A 24,266-nucleotide genomic window follows, 5' to 3' on the forward strand; every position below is an offset into this window, starting at 1 on the left:
TTCTTTCAATTGATACCTACCTACTAACCAGTCAAGTGACTTGCGGTGACTTTTAAGTCTAGGTATTCTTCATTACATTATTAAGACGTGGTTTTATTTATCATTTTGTAAATTAGGTACCTACTTACTTACATAGGTACCTAGGTACCTATTTAAACATTCTTTAGGTAAGTAGGTACCTACCTAGATAATCTGGATATCAATATAATATGGCGAATTTGTGTGCATGTGTTGTATGAATCCAAGTAGTGAAATCAGGTCAAAGAGATTGAAGACTGAGAAGAAGGCACCATTCAATCTTTCTGAATGAGATATTTATACATAATATTATGTTAATAATAAAACAAAGGTAAGTAATCAGAGACTTGTCATACTTAATTTTATTTTATTTAATAGAATTTTGCATTCCTTTGCAAATTTTATTTTATTCTGATAATATCTGGTAAATGTATATATAATATTATACATAATATTATACATATTATTGAAATACAGTGCAATTTGAGTTCAATCAAAAAGATAAGACGGTGCTCTTTGGATGCAATAATATTGTACAATCAAAAAAATTGGACTCCTCCCTTCAATCTCTTTGTGTACAATCGTTAAAAAAATAATAACACTGATAAAAAATGTTATGCTTCTAACGGTAAATAAATAATTATGATAAACATAAAATATGACGAAACCATGTAAAAGAGGGAATTAAAAACGATATTACCGCAATAATAATTATTTTTTTAAAAGCAAAACCATAACCAAGAAAAACATAATTTATTAAGAACAGCCATAAATGTTGTGAAGTTTTTTGACCATAGATCCATACACGTTGTCGACCGAATTGTCATAACAGTTCGGTTTGTTTTTCTTTTTGCAAGGTAATCAAATCCGTATAAATGTCTTTTTTCAAGAGGTGAAATGTCTGATGACAGCCCAAAAGAACGACAAGACAATGAAATTGAAGCTTTAAAGGTTTGCCAGCCAATGCCAAGAATATAATAACATTTTTATGTCATGATTTATTCCTGGAATTTTCGTTACTTTACGTTGTTGTTTGCAGGCAATATTTGGCAAAGATTTGGAAGATTTACGGAAACCTCAATCATCAGAAACATGGAAGCCCTTAGATATCCTTCTAAAATTGTTCCCGCAGCAGGGGTCATCGGGAAACCACGAAATACATTGCATGATTAATTTGAAAATTGAATGTCCACATAGGTACCCAGATGTGTAAGTAAATATGGTAACATAATATTAATATTGTAAGAATCAAATAGTCCCTGTGCCTTACTAGACAATTTTCCGTCTAACGATATTGTGACACCAGTTAAATATCTAGTTACTAAGTACTATGTAATATAAATATTATTAGATGAAGTAGGTAACAACAAGCTGTCAAATGTTAACATTTGGCATACCTACCTACATGAACGGTCACTAGGGATATAAGTACCACATTATTTATAAAATAAACATCTTAATTCAGTACCCAAATAATCATCTTGCCATGTTGTTAGAGCGCATATCTCTTAAGACATAGATACAGGATCGAATCAAGCATCCAACAAAAATTGTATTGTTTTGTCAATGTGTATTTGATCAAGAACCTAATGAGATGAGCGAATGGCTAACAACTATTCCTTATATAAATGTGTGTTAATATAACCTCCATTCTGTGAAGACTCGTAATAATGCTCCATTTTGGAGCAAAAATGGTTGAGCCATATAACACAAATGATGTTTTAATTTTTTACTAAAAATGGTTTTGAATAAACTTGTATCAGTATTAATGAAATCAAAGATTGTTTTTCCAAGAATAATAATATTATATTAAGGGTAAGCTCTACAGAATTGCCCTTGAGAATTGAAAATATGATTTTTTTATATGTGGTCCTGAATTGTTGGTCTACTAGCAATATACAAAGGTCGCCGACAATGCTTGTGTCAAATGTAAATGGTCTCTAAATTAAATTTAAATCATAAACACAGTCAACGTGAAGACAGTATGGGGTGACCAAAAAATATTATCTTCTAATATAGGTAGGTACTTTGTTAATCAGCTGTTTGGGAGAAAGTATTGCAACCAATATGATGGTGATATTTTCAATTATGTGGTTGCCACAATATAAACTTAATAATATATTAATAACTTTTTAACCTGAAATTGTCCGAGAATTAAACATACGAAGGATGTTGAAATGCATATCTACCTACATTTTTATTTCATGTGCTATCCAAAAAACATTAATAATGAATAGTATTTATTTTTAATGTGTAGGACCTACATATTAAAAATAATAGGTACTTATTGCGCAATTTTACTTTTATACAACTAGTGAAACAATATGTAGGTAGTACCTACCATTATTGTATGTAAAGCCAATGGACGAAATAATTTATATCATGAGTGCCTAAAAATAATTATTAACATACAGTGACCACACACATTTATTTTTTATTCTCCAGTCGGGCTGGCAGGCAAAAAAATAACGTCAGGGCTGTCGAAGACGTAATTATTTTGTACTTTTTAAGTTTTATTTATAATATTTATGTTATTTAAGTTTTGTCCATCTAATATCCACTGTGGTTCACGTAGTGGCATGTACCTGTTTTTCTGGGGTCAACTAATTCAAAAAGTAAACACCCATAATAGAATTTTTCCAGTTTTGGTTGCATTATATTCCAACTCATTTCCGATTTTATTAATGGAAATTTCTCGGTGTACATAGTAAACAAACCTACGAATAAAAAAAGACAGGAAAGAACACAGTGATTCATCGCAGTAAAAACTGGCAACCAAATTCGCCATTTTGGAAAGCGACGATTTTGCGTAAACAAATATCACGTGGTCTGCACGTGTGCGGTAAACTTCGTATGTGTTTGTAATTTTGTGTATTTTATGTTTGTGTATCATGCATTGTCGGCCATATTTTCCGGCCTTTTTGATTGCCGTGATTTTTTATTCGTAGAAACAAACAGCATTTTCTATTAGTTATATAAAGTCAACTTTGAGCTTTGAGCCGTGCTCACTCATGAATGTTATTCTTCATTTAAGTAAGTATATATAAATTTTGATTTTATCTTGCAGAGAAAACAGTTATCTGACCTTTTCACTATATTATATACATGCAAATGTAATGTTTTCAAATAATTGATATGGATTATATAATATATTCCATCGTATTATTTTTTCGAAATCATAAAGATACTATAATAGTATTTGAGTATCAACCTATGTTCAATTTGAATTGGGCTATAATAATAATATACCCGTAGATATATCAATAGTATGTTTGCTACGATATCCACCCAAGTTATCAGTATGTACTTGCACAGGTTTGATTAAAAACTATGATGAAATTAACATTTTACAAATATTTTATTATTTTGACAGCCCTGTTTTCTGATCAGCGGACACGTAAGATTGTCGTCCACAATAATAATAGTAGAAGGTCAAAAATACTAATAATGTTTTTTTTTAAATAAAATCTCCAAGCCAGCCGTAGGCTCCATTTTATACTAAATTATATTTGAATACCGAGCTCTTCAGCCCCCCCTTAAGTACCTATATATTATTATTTTTTACTGCCTAAGTATGTATAAGTAATAATTGACAATCTTTTCACAGTTCCAACAGGTTTTGTAAAATTGTGTTTAAATGCTTGCAATGTCGGTGATAATAGTAGAAGTCTGGCTTCAAATGAATCTGTAATAATAGCGCCTGTACACGTGCACGGATTTACTGCCACCAATAGTGTGTAAATTCAACTATCGCAATAATAACTGGTCACACTTATAAGTGCTGTCAATCTCATTCTTCAAAGATAAGTAAGACACATTGTTGTCATTTTATGGTGCTATTTGACTGCTTGTAAAAATTGACAATCATCAAAAATGCTCTGCATGGTGTAGTTCATTTTTTTCCCGGCAGGTTAGCCACTATCATTCTACTGTGTAGGCGCAGATATCTAACGAGTTCCAACTGTGGTGTAATTTTTTGCTTTTTTGATCTACTGCTACTTGCATATTAATGTGTTTACTTTACACGTACATATTCTTGGTATGGCCACGATAATAGATACTGTCTGCAGTAAATTCATGCATGTGTAAACCGGGTCTAAGAAATGACTTGCGGCTAATTTATTTGTTAGTCATATAGTCTATACGCCTTAAGAAATTAGATCGCTAAATCGAACATACTGTTCCTGTCTTGTGATATTATGTAACATCGTATCTACGTATATTTGACATATGTAATATCCAATGGCGTACTGTGTCTTTTGAGATAAGGCATGCTCTTCTAAAGCATATTTCTATAAAACGGTATTTTCCGATAATTATAACAGTTTTTGATAAAACAAGTGTTCCAATTTTGAAATACATTATTTTTACTGCATACCTGATGACAGATTTTCAAAACAAATGAATGTAGTGTTACTGTCATTGGTTTCTAACTGAATTATAAGTTAACAAAGATCTTGAAATAATGAGGAACAATGGAAGAGATACCGGTCAATAGTAAAGTCCCACACACACACACCATATTTTCTCCTTTGATAAGCAGTATCGGGCAACTATTATATAGTGGAAGAATTTAACCTTGAAATTGCGCAGATTGCGATTTCTTCTACTGAAATTACATAATATGGTCATATAATAGCCTACTGCATTGTTTTCTCTCGCTCGGCTTCGCTATACCTACGTCATATTTTCTGTCAAAATTAATAAACTTCACGCTTATGTGGTATGTTTATTGTATACCATTAAATTTATTTATTAGTTTTATGGACACTTATACTGTCATGAATATCTAAGAATAATTAAGGTGTATTAAGGCTGCATCTACAGCATCTAAGCGCCGCACGCCACTGGTAATATCTATAAATTAGTCTATCATGTGGTTTAACTGTAAATTCATGATACTGTTCTTAAAAAACTTTTTTTCTTAACACATTGATCGCCAACTAGTTTTACATAAAATAGTTAAAAAATGATTATTTGTCTCTAAGGTATTATTTGATAGGTAATGAAAGAATATAATGTTTTTTTTTCATTTTGATGATTTTTTTACGTAAATATTGGTTTTTATGATGTGCCGGCCACGTGTCCGTCGCGGCGCCAACAAGTTAATTTATTCTATTGCGCCGGGCCGGCCACTTCGCCGGTCACCTGTCCATGTGTTGACGAGAGCATGGTGCCATTTCGCGGTCGAATTATATTTAGATTTAGATAGTATAATAAACAGAAAAGGCACAAATACGGAATAAAAGTTTTCAAATTGGGTAGTATAATACCTGGATACACATAAACTGGAAATATACTTATACATACCTTATAATCATTTTTTTTATTCTATTTTTTTATTATTTACATATTTTTATAACTTACATTTTTATAATCTATTTAATTTTTATTTTTATATCAACAAAAACACATTTACAATTTAAAAGGAAAACTTTTTTTTTCATTATGTACATTCTTTATATTAGTGAGCCTATATTTTGTGACTGGGAAGACATATTTTCAGGCCAAGTGGCAGTAATATACAGAAGGGCCATGCCGGTCACCGCGTATCGAAAAATGCACTGCGCGCTTGCCCGCCGGCGCTGTAGAACAACTCTAAGGCAGGTCTTCTTTGCCGGTCACCGGTGACCCCCATGGCCCCCTGAACGTAATCCAATGCCGGTCACCGGTGACCCCCATGGCGTTCAACGTGTTAATTGATGTCATTATTAGAACACAGGTATAAAAATATGTGGGTTTTATAGTGTGGTGGATGAAGAAATCCAGATTTGGTGGTTGCTCTGATGGATGGAGGAGCGAGATTTATTTGCAGCATAAACAGTCAGTACAAGAGTATGTTACAGTACTTATGTTACAATACTTATGATACTGTTCCGAGGTCCGAGTCTCGGTATAATGAGATGTTGTGTGGAACGATACTGACACTGAGGTACTAACAGACTGGGAACTTGTATTCGAATGACATTTCCAATGAATTAAGATCCGCTATTTATTGACGTACTCACAATCAAAATATCTTGAAAAGAATATTTAGGAAATAATTATTATAATTGAGTCAGCTACTCTATATGGAATTTACGTCATTGGATATGGCTGACTATGTGGAAAAACAGATATTGCGTAAATTATAATTGCAGTAAGCTATGTACTGAGTTTGCCATAATTGGACACTATGGGAAATGGATATTACGGAATTTGTAATTGCGGTCAGTTATTTAATATCGCCGGACAATATGCTGACACGGATTGAGTTATTTATCCCCATAAATATATAAGTCATTCTAATTAAAATGCCACCGATGCTTGTAAAATGTTACATCATATTGACAAATGTTGATATTAGATACTACGTAGTACTGCGCTGAATTCTATTGGTCTCAGCGTGAGAGAAAGCTCAAAGCTGGAAGCATGTATATTCCAGGTATAAGTATGCCCTTCTAATTCAGATTGAGTATAGTATGTAGTTATTTTTTTTCAGTTTTGCTCAACTTGATTGGTCTCCATAGTTTTTCTCCAATCATCTGGGTCCCCATTAATCCTTATCCAGTGTTTAGTATTATCACTGATTTGCAGGGAACCAGTATTAAGTGTTAGAAACTCTAAAGGACTCTCCGATTCTCAATTGAAAACGCTACTAGATGAACTGCGTCGTTTAACTAAAGGATTGAGGGGTGAAGTTATGATTTTTGAGATCGCGCAACATGTACAGGTAAAAATTTATTAACTAATTAATGTACATACTTGTTATTGAAGTATTAAACTAAACCGTTTATTGGGTACTCTATTTTTATCAGCTTAACTCATGGCAAGTGTTTAACTAATGAGAGACAGCTGATAAACGATGCCATATGGCAATATATAACATTGAATTTGTTTATCTACATTGCAACAGAGTTATTTTTATTTCGGCAGTACCTATTTTGGAAAATACATTCTATCTTTTTCTGAAGCAGACATTTTGGCTAGTGATATAATTTCAAAATGGAGTACAATAACGATTCATATCTATGAAAACCCTTGAGTGGAATTCTAGGTTTTTTTTCTAATATTTTTCCTAATAAATTTTCCGAAAATGCCTTTCACTCTATAAGTCCGGTCGCATATACAAAATCGTTTTGACTTTAACATGGCCATAAATCAAAAAGCCAGCAATGTCGCAACTCTCTTTTGCATACACTGCACAGGACAGTGATATCTTGCAACTAGCCGAAACGAATGGCTGACCGCAAATGCGAACCAAAAATGTTGCATCAATGCTAAATGCGGTGGTACATTAAGTTATATGTGTTTTGTGAGTGCCAGCAAAATCACATTGACAAATCCGACGTGTTGCAGTCAAGACGAGTTTCTATGAGCATCCCGGCTAAATCTGCGCAAATTGCATGAGCAGTCTCGTCGATCCAACAACTCCGTCCGGGACCGTCGGGTCAGATCTTTAATTTATTGTAATTTTGAATTGTTTCGAATAAAATAATTCCTATCTTTCAGAGTTATCTAATTTTAGTATTGAGGTGACGATATATATTAAGAATGAGAAAGCTGATAATCCCGGATTATGAAAGAAATTTTTTATTTTACTCGGAAAACTGGATGGATGATTTTTTGGCCTTTTTAAAAATATCGTCTTCAATCAATGTGGCCCAGCGAAGTCAAAAGATTGAGTTTGCAATAAAGTAATCGGAATCAGTTCTGGCAGACGGTATTGTAGAGTTATTTTATTAGTTCTGAATCATATTTTGTTTTATTTTCCAGACATTTTTACATGGCTACAACAAGCCAGGCTTTAAATCATTCTATGAAGAGATGCTGAGCCGCCAAAAGCAAAATGAACAAATAAAACTCCGCGATAAGCAAGTACAGGAGGATAAAGAGGTAATAGCAACTATCACTCGAGAAGTAATTAGATACATATAGAGCAGGCATGTCTAATGCTTCGATCGCGGGATGGATTTTGGTCGATTACACTATAGGCCCATTGAAATTGTATCGTAAAAATGTAAAAAGCGCGTTTAGTTGTCACAGTGGTGAAGAGTGGAGGTGGGCTATTTGTCAGTCAAACGTATTTCGACTCCTTAATCTGCAAACCAGTTTTGACCAAAAATTTTGTTATAAAGCATGTTTTCTATGAGCGGCATGCACAATCTAAGATTTCTAAGGTTCAAACACGCGCGTCAATATCATTTTACTCCCTACTTCAATTATAGTTTGTCAATTTAAGGCTACGGCCGTATGTTGTAGCTTAACCACTGGGGAATGACAAAAGAAATGGCGTATTTCAAAAAAACACTACCTTATTCTTAGGTCAATAATTATTATAAAGCAATCATTATTCATAAGATGTTTATCACACTTGAATGGTCAAAGACATAGCTTATAATAAGTATCTTTAGAATCATCTGCAAATGTGTTAATCTTGCCGATTTTTTGAATAATAAAATGCCTAATTCTTGTCAAATTTGGGATCACAGAGATTATCAATATAATTTTTTATCGTGAATATTTTACAAAAATTATCTCGTAATAAATTATACTCATGGTTTTATAAATGCGTTTAAAAATTAATAAATGTAAAAAATCTTAACACCACTGCACAGTTATGTACCGAAATATGACTATATTCTAAAACATTAGAGCGAGAGGTTTAAAAGAATACTATTTTATGTAACAAAAATACTTTATGCAGTCATCAAATGTTTAAAATAACTATAAAGGATAATAAGGCTTCAAAATTATATAAATAGATTATCTACAACGTTTAAGGAGTGTCCAGGATCATGTTTTGAAAATACAATAAAAACTCAATTTTGACCTACGACGAGCACGTGGGCCGTTAAGCAGTCGATTTGTTTGATAGTGTTTATTAGTTTTTAAAATTACTAGCATTTTATATTTTCTTCCTCACAGTTTTGAATTTTAAAGGGGGCTTCAAAAATACCTTTTGCCCCGGGTCTCATTTTTCTAGTTTTATAGTTTATTCGAAGATTTCGGTTTCTTAATATTTTCAGAGGCAAGAAATCCAAGATGAAATATTGCGAAGGCAAGAAATTCTAAGAGCCGAGAAAAAGTTGGTGAAGGAACCTCGCCACAGTCTCTGCCAGGAACTAGTCAATGAGAACTCTAACAACGCACCCTTATACGTAATTAATCCAATCATCGAAAGAACCAGAACATATTCTGCAAGGTAACAATAATTGCTTTATACATATTGATAATTGTGACTACATTCTGTAGTTCTTCTTATTATATCCCTGTATTCTGCCATTCTTTTACATGGCCAGATAGCAGGCTGGTAGCTGGTGATTTTATTCTTCTGTCCTCTTGTCTTTGGTGTTTCGACTGAAAATGAGCATCTTTAAATTGTCTGGACGCATAGCCAAAGAACTACAGTACACTCTGAAGACATATTCTGCAGAACCAATCCTTCAGATTTGTTTCGTATACTGCAAGGTACGCTCGTCTGTCATTTTATAGGAGGTGTGGAGACCGGTGACGTTTGAATTAAAATGGCCAACTTGTAGCGGTTTGCGCAGGCGTAACTGCAACACTGACAGCGAGCGACTTGTAGCGCGAGTCACATGCAATTTGTTGCTAGCGACACCTGATGTTGTTTTCAAACTAAAATGTCGCATTTAACCAATGTGCGGAGCTCCATTTGGTAACATGTGTTTTGTGAATAACAACTACATCACATCAACCTATTCGACACATTGCAGACAAGACGAGATTAGATGTGTGAGCCGGCTTACATATGAAATTCGCTGTGTTTAGTTTAGGATTTTAGGATCTAGAGTTTAGGATTGGTCTGTGGAGTTTTTAAATTGTGTGTTGTGAACGATTCAATGTTTTTACAAATTACATTTTTATAATATCAGATTAGACGAATATTCCAATATTGTATTGTATTTCAGAAGGAGATGCCAATCAACGTCGGAAAGTTCTGATGGAAGCATTTGCGAACACCGTGGAACCAAAGTGCTGAAATTTTCTTTTAGAGGAGATAGACAAATTTACAGAGGAAGGTGTCTAGGTAAATTATACTTGTATCATATGCATTTATATTAAATATATGATAGGATTATGATCCTACACTTAAGGGCTGACGTGCTAAGCGTGGCTCAAAATAGAACTTTTATTCTATTTTCAAAGCATGATCCTGGACATTCCTTAAACGTTGTAGATAATCTATTCATATAATTTTGAAGCCTTATTATCCTTTATATTTATTTTAAACATTTAATGACTGCATAAAGTATTTTTATTACATAAAATAGTATTCTTTTAAACTTCTCGCTCAGATTAATTACAGATCATATGACAAGTATTATTCTTATAAAAATATAGTTAAGTACATATTATCAATACCATATTTCAATAGGGAAACAACTCAAAAAACCTTGTTGCATGATAATGGCATTTGAATTTTTTGCAGATATTCTCATTTTAAACTTGATTTTGAGGAAAATGTATGTTTTTTATATTTAGTTTAGTGGGATTCAACAATGTACAAAGAAATTTTACAATTTAATAAGGAATTAACCCAGAAATTCCAGTATTTAATGATTAGGGTTTTTTGATTTTATGACACATGGAAGAAAATTTTGACTTTTTTTTGCTGGGTTCTAAAGAGAAGAACTTTCTACATCGAATGGCATCTCAATTAATTCAAAACCTTGAAATTTTGAGTTGTTTGATGAAATGAATTTTGATTACATTGTCAATCTCATTACGATGACACACAACTTTCTGTTAGCAATTTATTTATTCTACACTACAACTGCTCATCTAGTGAAAATCACCGACATTCACCAAATAATTCAAGGAAAAAACTAATACACGGCATGGACTTTGTTTGTTATTAGGTCACTCTGAACGTGGCTGTGTGGTCTACTCCGGACTGGACATAACCTCAGGAGAACTACTGGCGATGAGCGAATGGTCTATCAAGTTTCATTCGGGACCTGTGCCGTGCCCGACTTCCAAAAAGGAATATTCTCCCACTCACATAGCATCCGTTCAGCCATTTGATCTGTCAGCATGCACCAAGCAAATTGCCAGCATTGAACAAGAGATGAGCTTTCTCATGAAGCTTCATCATCCAAATTTGGTTCATTATGTGAACATCAAATACGTCAACGATGACGACACTTTCGTTGTGTATCTACTCCAGGAGTTCATATTAGGTTGGTGATCTTTATTAAGTCATTTTTTAAATTGTGGTGTATTTTTTTTCTATTGGAATACAGGTAACGCCAAGTGCAAATTTGTTATATCGCGATCGATTTTTAATAATATTTTTTTGACCCGAACTTATTTTGACATATTCCATATGCCAGGAATCATTATAATGATTGACTGGAATTACATGCATACGATTAGATTATCTGACAGTAAACGAAAAATTTTACATACTAAGCACAGTCCATGCAGGTTAAATAAACTACAGCCGAACTCGTTTATTACGATCACGGAAATAGCAAGATCTCGAATGTAATGAGGAAACATTCGTTGACATTTTATGGTACGTTTACATTTGACACTAATATCGTCATATTTATGTATGACACCATATTCACTTAAGTGTAAACAGTAAGTATATTTGTATCTGCCACTTATTTTGCGTGTGTGGACTCTCACCTACCACTTATTCAATCTATTTATATACGCAAATGTAAACACCGCGTATTCGACAAGTTCGAACTTGGAGCGATATATCACCGAAGTTGGACCACCGTCTACTTTTATGTCAAGTACCTGACACAATATTCGTAGTTTGACAGGTACCTAGTGAATTGCATATGTATATTTCTAAAACAACGGACAATCAATAATCATAGGTACACCATGAATGTATGCCCAACGTTTACGTTAATAAATGTACTGTAGCGATCTGTCAAAAATCATAGACAATGAGAAATAAATCGGATGTGCCGTGTTCTATGGATTTTGTTCTAAAATAAAATATCGCTTGTTCTCGGCACATACGATTAATTCTGATGCACTCTGTGAAGAAAAAATGCGCTTCAAATGGTATTACCTAATTCATTTTGGCCCACACCTGCACTCGTATTAGGTACGATAATATTATATTGAATATGCAATGACGATCAAGTGCTAGATATCGCAATGTTACTGTTAATCGTTCTTCTACGCATTTCTGAATTGTGTGTCTTGTTTTTTGGCAAAAGGTCCAATCTTGCAAACTAAAGTTCACAAATTGAGTTGGATCTTCGATTTTAAACTCTGACATTAAACGGAAGGCACCTAGTTCTTCTCGTCGCTGAATCCATTCCCGCACCCATCTAGACCATTTTTTCCTCCTTTTTGTTGCCAAAAGACCTAAAATAATAGCACTCGCTGCTTTCTTTTTTAACATTCCCATATTGACAACTGACATAACGTTTTTGAGAAGTATACAAAATAAGTGTCCGAATAAATTACAATATCATATGTAAACACCGCATATATTTATTCCAATGTTGCCATTGAATAAAGTGTCGAGACTTTATTTCAACGAGAAGTATACCAGAATTTTATGTCAGATCCATGCAGGTGTAAACAGTAAGTGAAATTTTATGTCGGACACATAAAATAAGTATAACGGTATAAGTGTCAGATGTAAACGTACCATTAGTTTTTGATTTTCTCCATACATTTATTCACTTTTATAACGAGCTACTTATCGGGTATACCGAGCAAAAATATCGTCAAAATTTTTCTTAAAACTGTTAATGTGTCGATCTGTTTCGATCCTAAGCAATAAAATCCGAAAGGGCAGGATGCCGCCGGAATTGGATTACGTTTATGACACTAGTTAAGTGTCTAAGTACCTACCTAAGGGTTTGGGTTGAAATCCCGAAGGCCGGAATCCCGAAGGCCGAAATCCCGAATGTTGAAATCCCGAATGGACGAAATCCCGAATGGCCGAAATCCCGAAAGCCTAAATCCCGAAAGCCGAAATCCCGAATACCGAAATCCCGAACGCTGAAATCCCGAATGGCTGAAATCCCGAATGGCCGGAATCCCGAATGCCGAAATCCCGAAAAATACAAACATCAATAATTGCGCAATTTTTACAAGAGAGACAAAAAGCCCATTTTTTCTGGAAATATAAAAAAACGAAAAATAAAAATATATAAACATTAAAAATAAATTGCGCAATTCTTGCAAGGGAGACAAAACCCATTTTTTGCGGAAAATGGGTTTTGCAGATTGCGCAATTATTGATGCTTGTATTTTATATTTTTTTATATATCCACAAAAAATGGTTTTTTGTCTCTCGTGAAAAATTGCGCAATTATTGATGTTTGTGTTTTTTTATTTTTCGGGATTCCGGCCATTTGGGATTTCGGCTTTTCGGGATTTCAGCGTTCGGGATTTCGGTATTCGGGATTTCGGCTTTCGGGATTTAGGCTTTCGGGATTTCAGCCATTCGGGATTTCGGCCATTTGGGATTTCAGCATTCGGGATTTCGGCCTTCGGGATTTCGTCCGGCACCCCCTACCTAACTACCTAACCGTTTTTTTTTTTTTTTTTGAAAACGGTACATGTTCAAGCACGCGCGTTAACATGATCTTACTCCCTACTTCATTTATCGTTTGTCAATTTATGGCTACCGCCGTATGTTCTAGCTTAGCTACTGGGAAATGCCAATAGAAATGGCGTATTTCAAAAAAATACTACCTTATTCTTAGGTCAATAATTATTATAAAGCAAACATTATTCGTAGAATGTTTATCACATTTGAATGGTCAAAGACATAGCTTATAATCAGTATCTTTAAAATTATCTTTAAATGATCTTGCCCATTTTTTGAATAATAAAATGCCTAATTCTTGTCAAATTTGGGATCACAGAGATTATCAATATAATTTTTTATTGTAAATATTTCACTATAATAATGTCGACATAAATTTTACTAATGGTTTTATAAATGCTTTTAAAATTAATAAATATAAAAAATCTTAACACCACTTCACATGGACGTACTGAAATATGACTATATTCTAAAACATTAGAGCAAGAGGTTTAAAAGAATACTATTTTATGTAATAAAAATACTTTATGCAGTCATCAAATGTTTAAAATAAAAATAAAGGATAATAAGGCTTCAAAATTATGTAAATAAATTATCAACAACGTTTAAGGAATGTCCAGGATCATGCTTTGAAAATAGCATAAAACTCCATTTTGACGTACGCTGAGCATGTCCCCCCTTAATGAGTTAAATATTTATACAGAGGATAAAAATTGGGAAAAACAATTCAAAAACAGAATTTTCTATTCGTCTTCCAATGCTTTTTAGGCGGCAACATTTCTTGTCTGTACCTAAACGATAGAATCAGCATTGAAGTGGACACTCTTAGACACTTTGCATCTGGCTTGCTGGATGCTGTAGACTTTCTCCACCGCAACAATGTCGTGCACAAGGATCTTCGAGAGACCAGTGTCTTTGTGGACAGAACGGGAACCGTGCGCCTAGCCGACTACAGCTTGGATAAACGGTTGATGGAGTTGTCTCAAGGCGGTAATCAGGGAGGAAGGTATGAATAAATTTTATCGTAAATATTTTGTACCCTGTAGTACATAATTAGTGTGAATTTTTGCACTTTTAGAATCCTCATGGATTTTTTTTTAATGTATGTTTACGTTTCAAAGATCTCGAAAAAAACTTTCTTCTAACCCTTCACTGCATGATTTTTTTTTTTGAAAAATTTAATTTTTTTTTGGTGTCAAAATGTCTTGTGAATCAAGGAAAAATAATAATTTTTTTTTTTTTCGAAAATTCCATTAAATATTAATTCCAATAGCATGATGTCGCAGATTTACGACATTAGGAAATCTTACATTTCAGAATGACAAAATACAAAACCAAATGATAACAATTATAAAAAAATAATGTACACACCTTATTTGATGTGTAGATACTTTTATTCAACCAATTTCAATCTTCTGTACATTTTTTTTTATTTATTTACAAATGCGGATTTTTGCGTACATACGAATTCGTCAACTGTCAAAGCAGAAATGCAGAGACTATAATGCAGAAATGCTTTATTTCTTGAAATGTCCAAACAAAATCGGTAAAGTAGGATGTTTATGGTAAAACAGTTATAGGCATCGAAAAAGGATATTATTTGATAATTTACACAGATGGCATTGGCTATATCGAAATAGTTTGAAATGTCACAAATTTGCGACACTATGCAGTAAAGGGCTAAAATATGTGAAAAGGAAATCGATTAATAAAAGTAATGATTAAATTGGCTGCAAACCATTTGTAGAATATTCATAATACAATCAAAAAATTTTTTATTCGACAAATTATTCACAAGATTTGAGAATGGAACATTCTTTATTGAATATACATAATTTGAACACCTCAGATATATTATATAAGTACATATTTGCCTTAATAATGAGATAAGACGTAAGTAGTTCATTTGATAAAGCACATTGCTGTGAATCGAGTGGATACGGGTCTTTGTCTCGAAGGGTGTCATATTTTTTCAAAGATTTTTCTAGTAGATTTGAATCTGAGTCTTAGACTATAGATACATCTAAATTATAGTAAGAGATTCGCTCTATATTCAGCGTTTGTCATTATAAATCTGCGACCTGTCAGATACTGCCATAGTAATATCGCGAGTCATAGAAAAGGTTAAGATAGATTTAAAATGGTAAATATAATATTATATTTTTATAAATTGGAAATCTAATATGAAAAAAATGATATTGTGTATAGATTTTCTTGACATGAAAAAAAATTTAATTATGATTGGCATTGGATGAATGGATTGGATGACAGTATTTACTAGTCGTGAAATGCCTCCATATTTGGAACAATACTCTCGCAATATTCAGGTTTTTGTATTGTGAAGGTATCAATGATTAATTATTGTATCTTGTCCAGGTATTCAAAAAAACAGGACATCTTACGAATCGGAATATTACTAATTTCACTGCTGCGAGGGGCTGTTGTCACAGAAGCCGAGCCGAAGATACCAACTGGTCTCTCTCAGGATTTGAAGGACTTCTTGAACAGGTTAGATGCAATAACACTATGTACTGACATGGAGAGTTTTAGTGCTGATGGGATAATAGAAGTCTAACATAGATTTTTTAACGTTCTTATACAATTAATAACACAGACCGTTATACCGTTAAACCAGTGGTCGTCAACCTTAGAATTATAAGTTTTTTCAGGGAACCCCATTCCATCCTTAGAAAAATATATTTTAAAATAATTACACACAATTTGTCGAAGTCTAGGTCTGTTTGTAGAATTCTTTTTTTGCCTTGCGGAACCCCAGGGTACCGCGGAACACAGTTTGAAGACCACTGCGTTAAACTATAAGTTGTTGCAGTCAATTGTATTAATTGTCGATCATGGGATCGATGGAGTTATTGCATCATTGCATAGGTAAGAAGGAAAGTTAGCAGTTTTTGGTTACGATTCAAATGAATGGTTGGTTTCTCTAAATTTCTGAAATTGAGCTGGTGTTTCTCTCATTGAAGAAGGCATGCTGATACTCTTAGATGGTTCCAAGGTATTCGTAAACCTGCCGCATTTACGATAGTGGCAAATTTAATATTCAATTATTTTTGTTGGGTAATATCCGACGCTTTCCTTCATAATGAACAAAAATAGGCCTTGCGCTTAGTTTGACTCCCGTTTAGCTATGCCGTTCCCAAGATGTACATAGTTTCTTGGAAACTCGAGGGCATGTCAGTATTTCTTAGGTACATATTCCCACTATACATATTATAATTAGTCAATATTTGAACGTTGATTATTTGTTTTCAGATGTCTCGACACAAATGAAAGAACAAGATGGTCAACGGATCAGCTCTTAAATCACCAATTCATTAAAACACCTTTGGAAAAAATTTCACCACAGAGGAGTGTCGACCAAAATGACAGAAGCGGGTCTGATGTAAGTGATAATATGCAGATTTATAATTATTTTTCTTTTTTTGTGCTATATCTGTTATCGGATAAAGGTGATGAGTTCAGCTATTTTTACCCTGTCTGTCGCTACTCTAAATAGGGATGGAGTGTTGAGCTCAAACCGGTCTCTGAGATTCTTGAGCCAGAGGCCTCCTGGTGTCAGCGCCTGCCGCTCTAGCATCTCCGTTAACACCGTCCAACCACCAGAGTCTGAGCCTGCTAATCGACCTGACTGTCCGGTCTGGTATCCAGGATTCCCCTCAGCAGTTGAGCACTATCCATTCTAGCTACATGACCCGGCCATCGGAGCCTACCAAGTTTAACGAATGCAGAGATACATTCTTAGAAGAGAGCTCCAAGTTATGCCTAATACACCATTCGTCTCCTTGTATGGGCCTATATATCCTATGTAGAACCTTCCTCTCGAATATATTGAGTGCACGCTCATCGGCCTTGGTGAGAGTCCAACACTCTGACCTGTAGATCAGTACTGGTCGGATTAACGTCTTGTATATCTGAATTTTTGTACGACAGGAAATGATGCGAGACTTTAGCAGATTTTGATGACCAAAGTAGCACACGTTCGCCGCTACGTCTCTCCGTTTTATTTCCTCACTTATGACATTCTTGTAGGTAACCAGGGAACTGAGGTAAACAAAACTATTGACACACTCGAAGATGTAGTCATTGATTCGGAGGTCTGGGGGAGTATGTACTATATTGAGTAAAATACCAGGACATAACAGAGATCGGGGCTAATTAATAGTATTAGTTAGATTCACTGTATCTACTACTTAATAAGAAATTGCTATCTGTGCATATATCGAGGATATACTGACAGAAAGCATTAACTCATTAAAACAAGTTCTGAGATAATCGCAAAAAGGACTTTAATTTTTTTTTTGCAAAGCGTTCTCCCACATAGATTTTTTTATGATTTAAAAACATTTTTTCTACATTATAAAGACTAACCTTTATGGCAAACACAATATACGACATGTTACAAGTCCTGTATTTTGTATACGCAGAAAGCATTAGGTCATTATCATGCTTTCTACCAGAATAAAAAAATAACAATATGATTTAATAATGTTTCTATTTTCTCACCATTATATCCTATGCCTTTGTGCGTTTTACCAGAACGTAGAGCGTAAAATTGTATACATTTTGGCATTTAAATAGAAAAACAGCAAAAACTGAAATAATGCGTTCTGTCAGTATACCCTCGATATATTGTATCCACTATTCATCGAATGCCGACAATGTCATTACCCTATTGGTAGATGTCCAAATTTTACGAAACGAAAGATCCAAGAAGTCAATCAATTCTAGTCTAAATCATAAGTCTGTTTGTTTTTGTTTGACAAATATATTATACGTAAATTTGGATTTTTGCCAGTACGTTGAAAATATAGATATCATTGCATTGAAAAATAAAATAAGTGAAAATTATTTCATTCAGCTACGTCTCTCGCTTTAGGATGGACACGGAGATTCTCCCGAAGCCATGGACATCCAGCTGTTTATACCGACGGGCGCCAGCAGTCAGTCGCGAATCAAAAACGAATTTGAAATTTTAAAATGGCTTGGGAAGGGGGCGTTCGGCGATGTCTTGAAAGTCAAAAACAAATTGGACGGCGGCAGTTATGCCATCAAAAGAATCGAGCTGAATCCCAAAAATAAACAATTGAATAAAAAGATTACTAGAGAAGTGAAGCTGTTGTCTCGACTGAACCATGAAAATGTGGTGAGGTATTACAATAGCTGGATAGAGAGTGCTACCATTGAACCCAAAGACAACCAGAACAGCTCCAACTCTGCTTCTACTTATGTCCACAGCCATGAAAAACAGAATATTCCAATCAATCAAAGGGTACATTTACCCATTGATAAAAATGAGGTAAGATTGTATTAATTACTTGTTATTCTGTTCATTCATTCAATTCGACGCACTCATTCATTTTGTCAGCACCATAGGAAATCACTCATTTGTGTATCGATCATTACTAATTCTTAATTATTGTAGATATCATAGATATTGTATGACAGTGATTCTCAAATGGTGTGCCGCGATTGTCTTAATGTTCTTGATTTTTTTTTTCCTAACAATCCACCCCCGCAATAACTATAACTACCTGGACATAAATAAGTGATTATTGTTTGGCAACTCATCTACATAATAATATGTATTAGTTTAGTACTATGGCCAATTAGCAAACTGACTTCTCTAACGTTTTAAGCGTCTACATCAGCGATACTCAACCTGCGGCCCTTTAAGCTTTTATGTGCGGCCCGAAACACATTAATATCAGGAATTTTGTATATCTTGAGATTCGTTTCGACTTTGACGCACAGATAGTGCACAATAGCACACGATTAATTTAAAAAACACGCATAATTTTTAAAATCTCAAATGTTTTGTAAAAAGGGGGGGGTTTCATGATTTTTTCGTCACACCAGTAGTGATGCGGCCTGCATTACTTTACAAATATATGTATTTGGCCCGAAGAAAAAAAAGGTTGAGTATCATTGGTCTACATAGATTATTTCATTTGCCTGCGCCTGTTCAAAAGAATTTAAAAATTACATTAATAAAAATAAATTTTGTATTTAATTCCATTTCATTGTTTTCTCCTGTGTACACTTTAACAGTTTAAATGCCGCCAATTAGTTAATTGGTGTAATTAATGTAAGAATTGATGTAATTACGGCTGCGTAAACGCGTTTTCTGCAGTTAAACTGATAACATATAAACCGGTAAACCGGTAATATATGGTAAATTCAAATGTCCGTAAAACTCAAAATAATTGCGTTGATGTAGAAATTGCCCAAAAAATCTTGTTGCCATTTTGAAGTTTTGTGGTATGGACAAACAGTATACCAAACTTTCAATTTTATTATTTTACTAGCAATAATTTTCATTCATATGAACATAATGTGGTCCAAATTAATATGAATGCATAAGAAACAAAAAAAAAATCTATCCTATCAATTTAATACAAGCTATGTACGATAAAAACAAAACAATGATTCGGTTCGTGGATTGTATGCGTACGAATACGCGCTCTTCGGCTGCCAGGTATTTAGTACAGCTCCCCATCCACACGCACACCATCGACCATCCGAATCATTGTTTTGTTTTTACTATACATATTTTATCCAACATAAGATTTTTTCTAGTTTACCTACTATTTCTGTGTGAAAAATAAATGAAAAATTAGATGAATATGTCGAGTTAATTGTAATGCATACATTAGGTATAAAAAGAGAAAATATGAGTTGAATCAACACCTCTGTTATGTAAATATTACACAACAACATAGAAGTTCACAAACGTCCAAAACTTAATCTTCTTTTGGCTATCCTGAAATATATGGATTTTAAACTTATCCCCCTTTTCCTTTCGAATACATATTTTATCTTGGAATATTATCTTTAAAGTAAAACACTATGTATCTTTATAGGATATAGAGAAGTTCGCCCCACCAGCTCACATGGTGGAGTGGTCGGTTTCTTATTCATCTCGTTCAAAGCAGCAGCTGCAGGCTCCTGAGGATGAGTCCTCGTCCGGAGTGGATTCCTCGGAAAGCGAAGATGACATGTGGCCAAACTTTTTGTAAGTCTTCAGCTACAAAAATAATCATTGTATACATGATATACTTATCTCATTATTGAATTTTTGCTGTATAGCTATCAAAATCATCTGATCTCCATATTGTTAAAAAGTCATAGACGGATCGGTAGCTTTAAGAGTGAGAGCACTCGCTCTGATAGTGAATGATGTGTCAAGCCACTGCTGAATGAAAATCTTTCACAGCCTTTTCTATTCTTCTTCTTGGCTTTTTAGTTTGGAATTTGATTAGTTCGTTAAACTAGTGAGGTTTTATGACAGCCTTGGAGCTGTTTAGTGCAGTGCTTCCCAAACTTTTCTATAACACGGCCCCCAAAATCTGAAAAAAATTATCCACCCCTTCCCCGAAAAATAAATTATTTGGCATTAATTATTACTATACATACATAATTATATTATATACTTAAATAAAATAAGAAAAAATTACTATATATTAGAGGGATTATTTTGTTTACGACCTGTACGCAGATGTACGTGAAGTCAAATTTTTTACATAAAAGTTTGTCTGGACCAAGTGATGAGGACAATTCGCCACAGCTTGACAACAATGGCTAACGTCTAACATATTGTGTGTACACTGCATGAAATGCCCGATTAAATGTTTTGAGACTGCTGTATATCAATCAATAAGCACGGCGATTAGCAAAGTGCCGCAATCGCCACCGTGACAGCGGACTGAGCATATGTACACTTGCATTCTACATTCGTCTCAGACAAAAAGACGACGCGTTCATATTGCATCATTTTTTCAGTCAATACATATAAATATTTTAATAAAAAATTTGTATAATGTGTTATTATCTGACAAATTTAAATATATCGTCACCGTTCAGGCAAAAGTCACCAACCCTAAAAACATAGTTTTGATATATCGCAATTTGAAAGTTTGAAAATGCAGGAAAAATCAGATTTTAATGTTTTTAAGGTTTTATCTACATTAAATTATTTTCTCATGTCTTCTTAATAATTTCTTTAAGGTAATTTTACTTTTTGATGCTAATTAAAACATCTAGGTAGTAGTAAACACAAAGGTGGCAAGGTAGCTCAATTATGGTTTGGTGACTTTTGCTTGTTAATAATCTGAACAATGTTAGCCAAAAGAAGGATCAGTAAAACTCACCATCCATAGTATAGTGACTTTTGCTTGTATATTTATAACGAAAGATTTTTTTTTTTTATATAATCAATAATGTCTATTCACCTATAATGACTTTTGCTTGTTAAGATTTTATCGAAAGTCATTTAGTGAAAAACAAATAATTCGGATTTAAGCAAAATTTTACTAACTAATGTACCGTGTTGAGTTTTGCATCTTAAAGAACATAATTTTACGCTTCGGGTGACATACTCAACTCAAAACTGCCATTTTCAGGGTTAGTGACTTTTGCCTGAACGGTGACGTTATAATATATACATATTTATAGTTTAACCGAAACATTTCGCGGTCCCCAGCAGAAGCCCTACGGCCCCCCGAGGGGGTCGTGGCCCAGTAGCTTGGGAATGTATACAGGTAATACCGTTTAACTGCATTCAGTTATTTATTTGCTGAAAAACTGTAGTAGGTGATCTAATATTAACGGTATCTGATAGGGCTGTATTGTGTCTTTGTATTTCAGACCAGAAATCAAAAGTTTGTCGAGTAGTGACTCCATCGAATTTAAAAGAGACGATTCAATGGATGAACAGGGCGGCGGTGACAGTCTATCGACTGATCAGGGGGCAAGCAAAAACGGAGGTGGCCCTTTTGAAAGCAAATCTAACGGACACGACTTTGCCCAGATCCAATATCTTTACATACAGATGGAGTTCTGTGAAAAGAGCACACTCAGGTAATGATAATTTTGTGACAACAATTACAATCGGTAAGGAACGTAATATTTACTCTTTGACAACTTGTTACCGAGACCAACTGTTATATGTCACAGCATGGTCTATAATAGTTCATTTTGGAAGAGTAGAAGAGTATAGTCTCAAATTGGGTGGTAATTCGATATCAGCTATCAAATTAGTCATCCAGTGGTCCCAAAATAAAGTTAAAAAAGTAAATTAGAGTGTTTACTCATAAACGCCTGTATGAAAAATTTGGGATACTTCTGGAAGCTACGCTTGAACAATCTGCAGACTTTATATGAACGTCACTATGATACTTTGTCTTTTCTTGTTCTGGGAATAAACATTTCGTGATCACACAAAATATTACATAATTAATACAATTAGATCAGTACCTACCTATTTTACACTTTAATAATAATTATATATATATATATAAAGTCCAATAAAAATATTTTCAGGAAAATGCAATATTTTTCAGACGGTTGATGTTAATAGACTTACGGCTCTATGGTTGTAGGAATGTCAGGTTTATGTTACGAATAGACTCAAGTGGTGAATCGAGTTTTAAAGATAATACGATACTTCAGGTACAAAATCTACTGTAATCTTTAATTGACATCTTTGCCAACAGAAATGCCATTGACAATGAACTAAACTTGGACTCGGAGAGAATGTGGCGGCTGTTCCGGGAAATTGTTGAAGGCCTTTCCCACATCCATCAGCAGGGCATGATCCACCGTGACTTGAAGCCTGTCAATATTTTCCTCGACTCCAATGACCACGTGAAGATCGGCGACTTTGGCCTAGCCACTAATATTCTACCGAGAGCCACGCAATCAGTTATGGATATACGGAGTCCTCAAGGTACCATATGATCCAAATAATGCTTTAATCTGTGATCTCAAGGAAAAGGGATATATAACTAATTTATTTGTATAGATATTTGAAGCCTAATTTTTGAAACAAGCAGTGTCATTAAAGATAAAAAGTTGTTTGAAAAGTAAGCATGGTGATTCGAATGGTGTCCGATAATGCCACATATATATTAGGCGTACATTTATGATCGTGTAAGATTTTGCATTATATTTTAGTTTATGGACATCATGACAGCTTAAGTTAACATCGCACCGTGAGTGTAAAACCATGGCATCTGCAAATTTTTCAATTTCGAGATTAAATGCAAAACAACTGCAAAAGTCGTGAACTTGATAATGTAAAAGTGAAGTAACTGAAAGAACATGCAATATAATGTAGATAGAAACCAAATATTATAGTTTTTTTTTATAAATTCTATTTCTCCTAACAAAACGAAGACTTCAAACCCTAATATATCCAAAATATGTCTTTTGCAGATGCCTTGGTTTTACACTCACGGTGCGACATGTAAACAAGAAAATAACATAAAATATGCTAATGGCATTATCATATTTTATCAATAATCCTTATAGTAGCATTATTTAAACAATTTATTCTTAAAGTACCGTAGCAAATTTATCCTTAAAGAAATTAGCTAGAACAAACAATGTATTTTACAAACCTAATATTAATCAAATATATAAGTACCTATATAACAAAATAACACTTCCAACTATAATATTTGAGAAACAATTAATAAGGGAGTGGTATGACATTAAGAGCATACTTTAGTGAAACGACAAATAATTTTGAACAATAGGTGGGACAAAATTTCGGACTCGTTGCCAATCGGAGAGCGATAGTCGAGCTGTGAGCACGTCAATTTGTTTTGTGATGGCGTCAGAGCAATATATTCTTAAATCGTGTAAAGATGACTAAAAAATGTTACGCATTTACTCGAAAAAGAAAACATGTCAA

General features: G+C 33.9%; 1 protein-coding gene across 2 annotated transcripts in view; it reads left to right on the plus strand.

The window, feature by feature from the left end:
* The first annotated feature begins 825 nt into the window (after positions 1-825).
* The window catches only part of Gcn2 (eukaryotic translation initiation factor 2 alpha kinase Gcn2), a 51,743-nt gene continuing 28,302 nt past the window's right edge, over positions 826-24,266 (plus strand). The window contains exons 1-14 of one of the 2 annotated variants that reach the window (XM_085948656.1): positions 826-969; positions 1,058-1,227; positions 6,595-6,730; positions 7,774-7,893; positions 9,027-9,202; positions 9,930-10,048; positions 10,881-11,201; positions 14,324-14,561; positions 15,932-16,063; positions 16,826-16,955; positions 18,450-18,869; positions 20,434-20,585; positions 22,217-22,429; positions 23,065-23,297. In XM_085948656.1, the coding sequence (XP_085804782.1) occupies positions 916-969; positions 1,058-1,227; positions 6,595-6,730; positions 7,774-7,893; positions 9,027-9,202; positions 9,930-10,048; positions 10,881-11,201; positions 14,324-14,561; positions 15,932-16,063; positions 16,826-16,955; positions 18,450-18,869; positions 20,434-20,585; positions 22,217-22,429; positions 23,065-23,297 (2,614 nt within the window). In that variant the 5' untranslated portion in view covers positions 826-915. The remainder of the gene's footprint in view (positions 970-1,057; positions 1,228-6,594; positions 6,731-7,773; positions 7,894-9,026; positions 9,203-9,929; positions 10,049-10,880; positions 11,202-14,323; positions 14,562-15,931; positions 16,064-16,825; positions 16,956-18,449; positions 18,870-20,433; positions 20,586-22,216; positions 22,430-23,064; positions 23,298-24,266) is intronic. The other variant, XM_085948657.1, reaches the window with a different exon arrangement.

This window comes from Rhyacophila brunnea, unplaced genomic scaffold (genome assembly GCF_057557595.1).
Source record: "Rhyacophila brunnea isolate RB1 unplaced genomic scaffold, BYU_Rbru_1.0 scaffold_20, whole genome shotgun sequence".
NCBI lineage: Eukaryota > Metazoa > Arthropoda > Insecta > Trichoptera > Rhyacophilidae > Rhyacophila > Rhyacophila brunnea.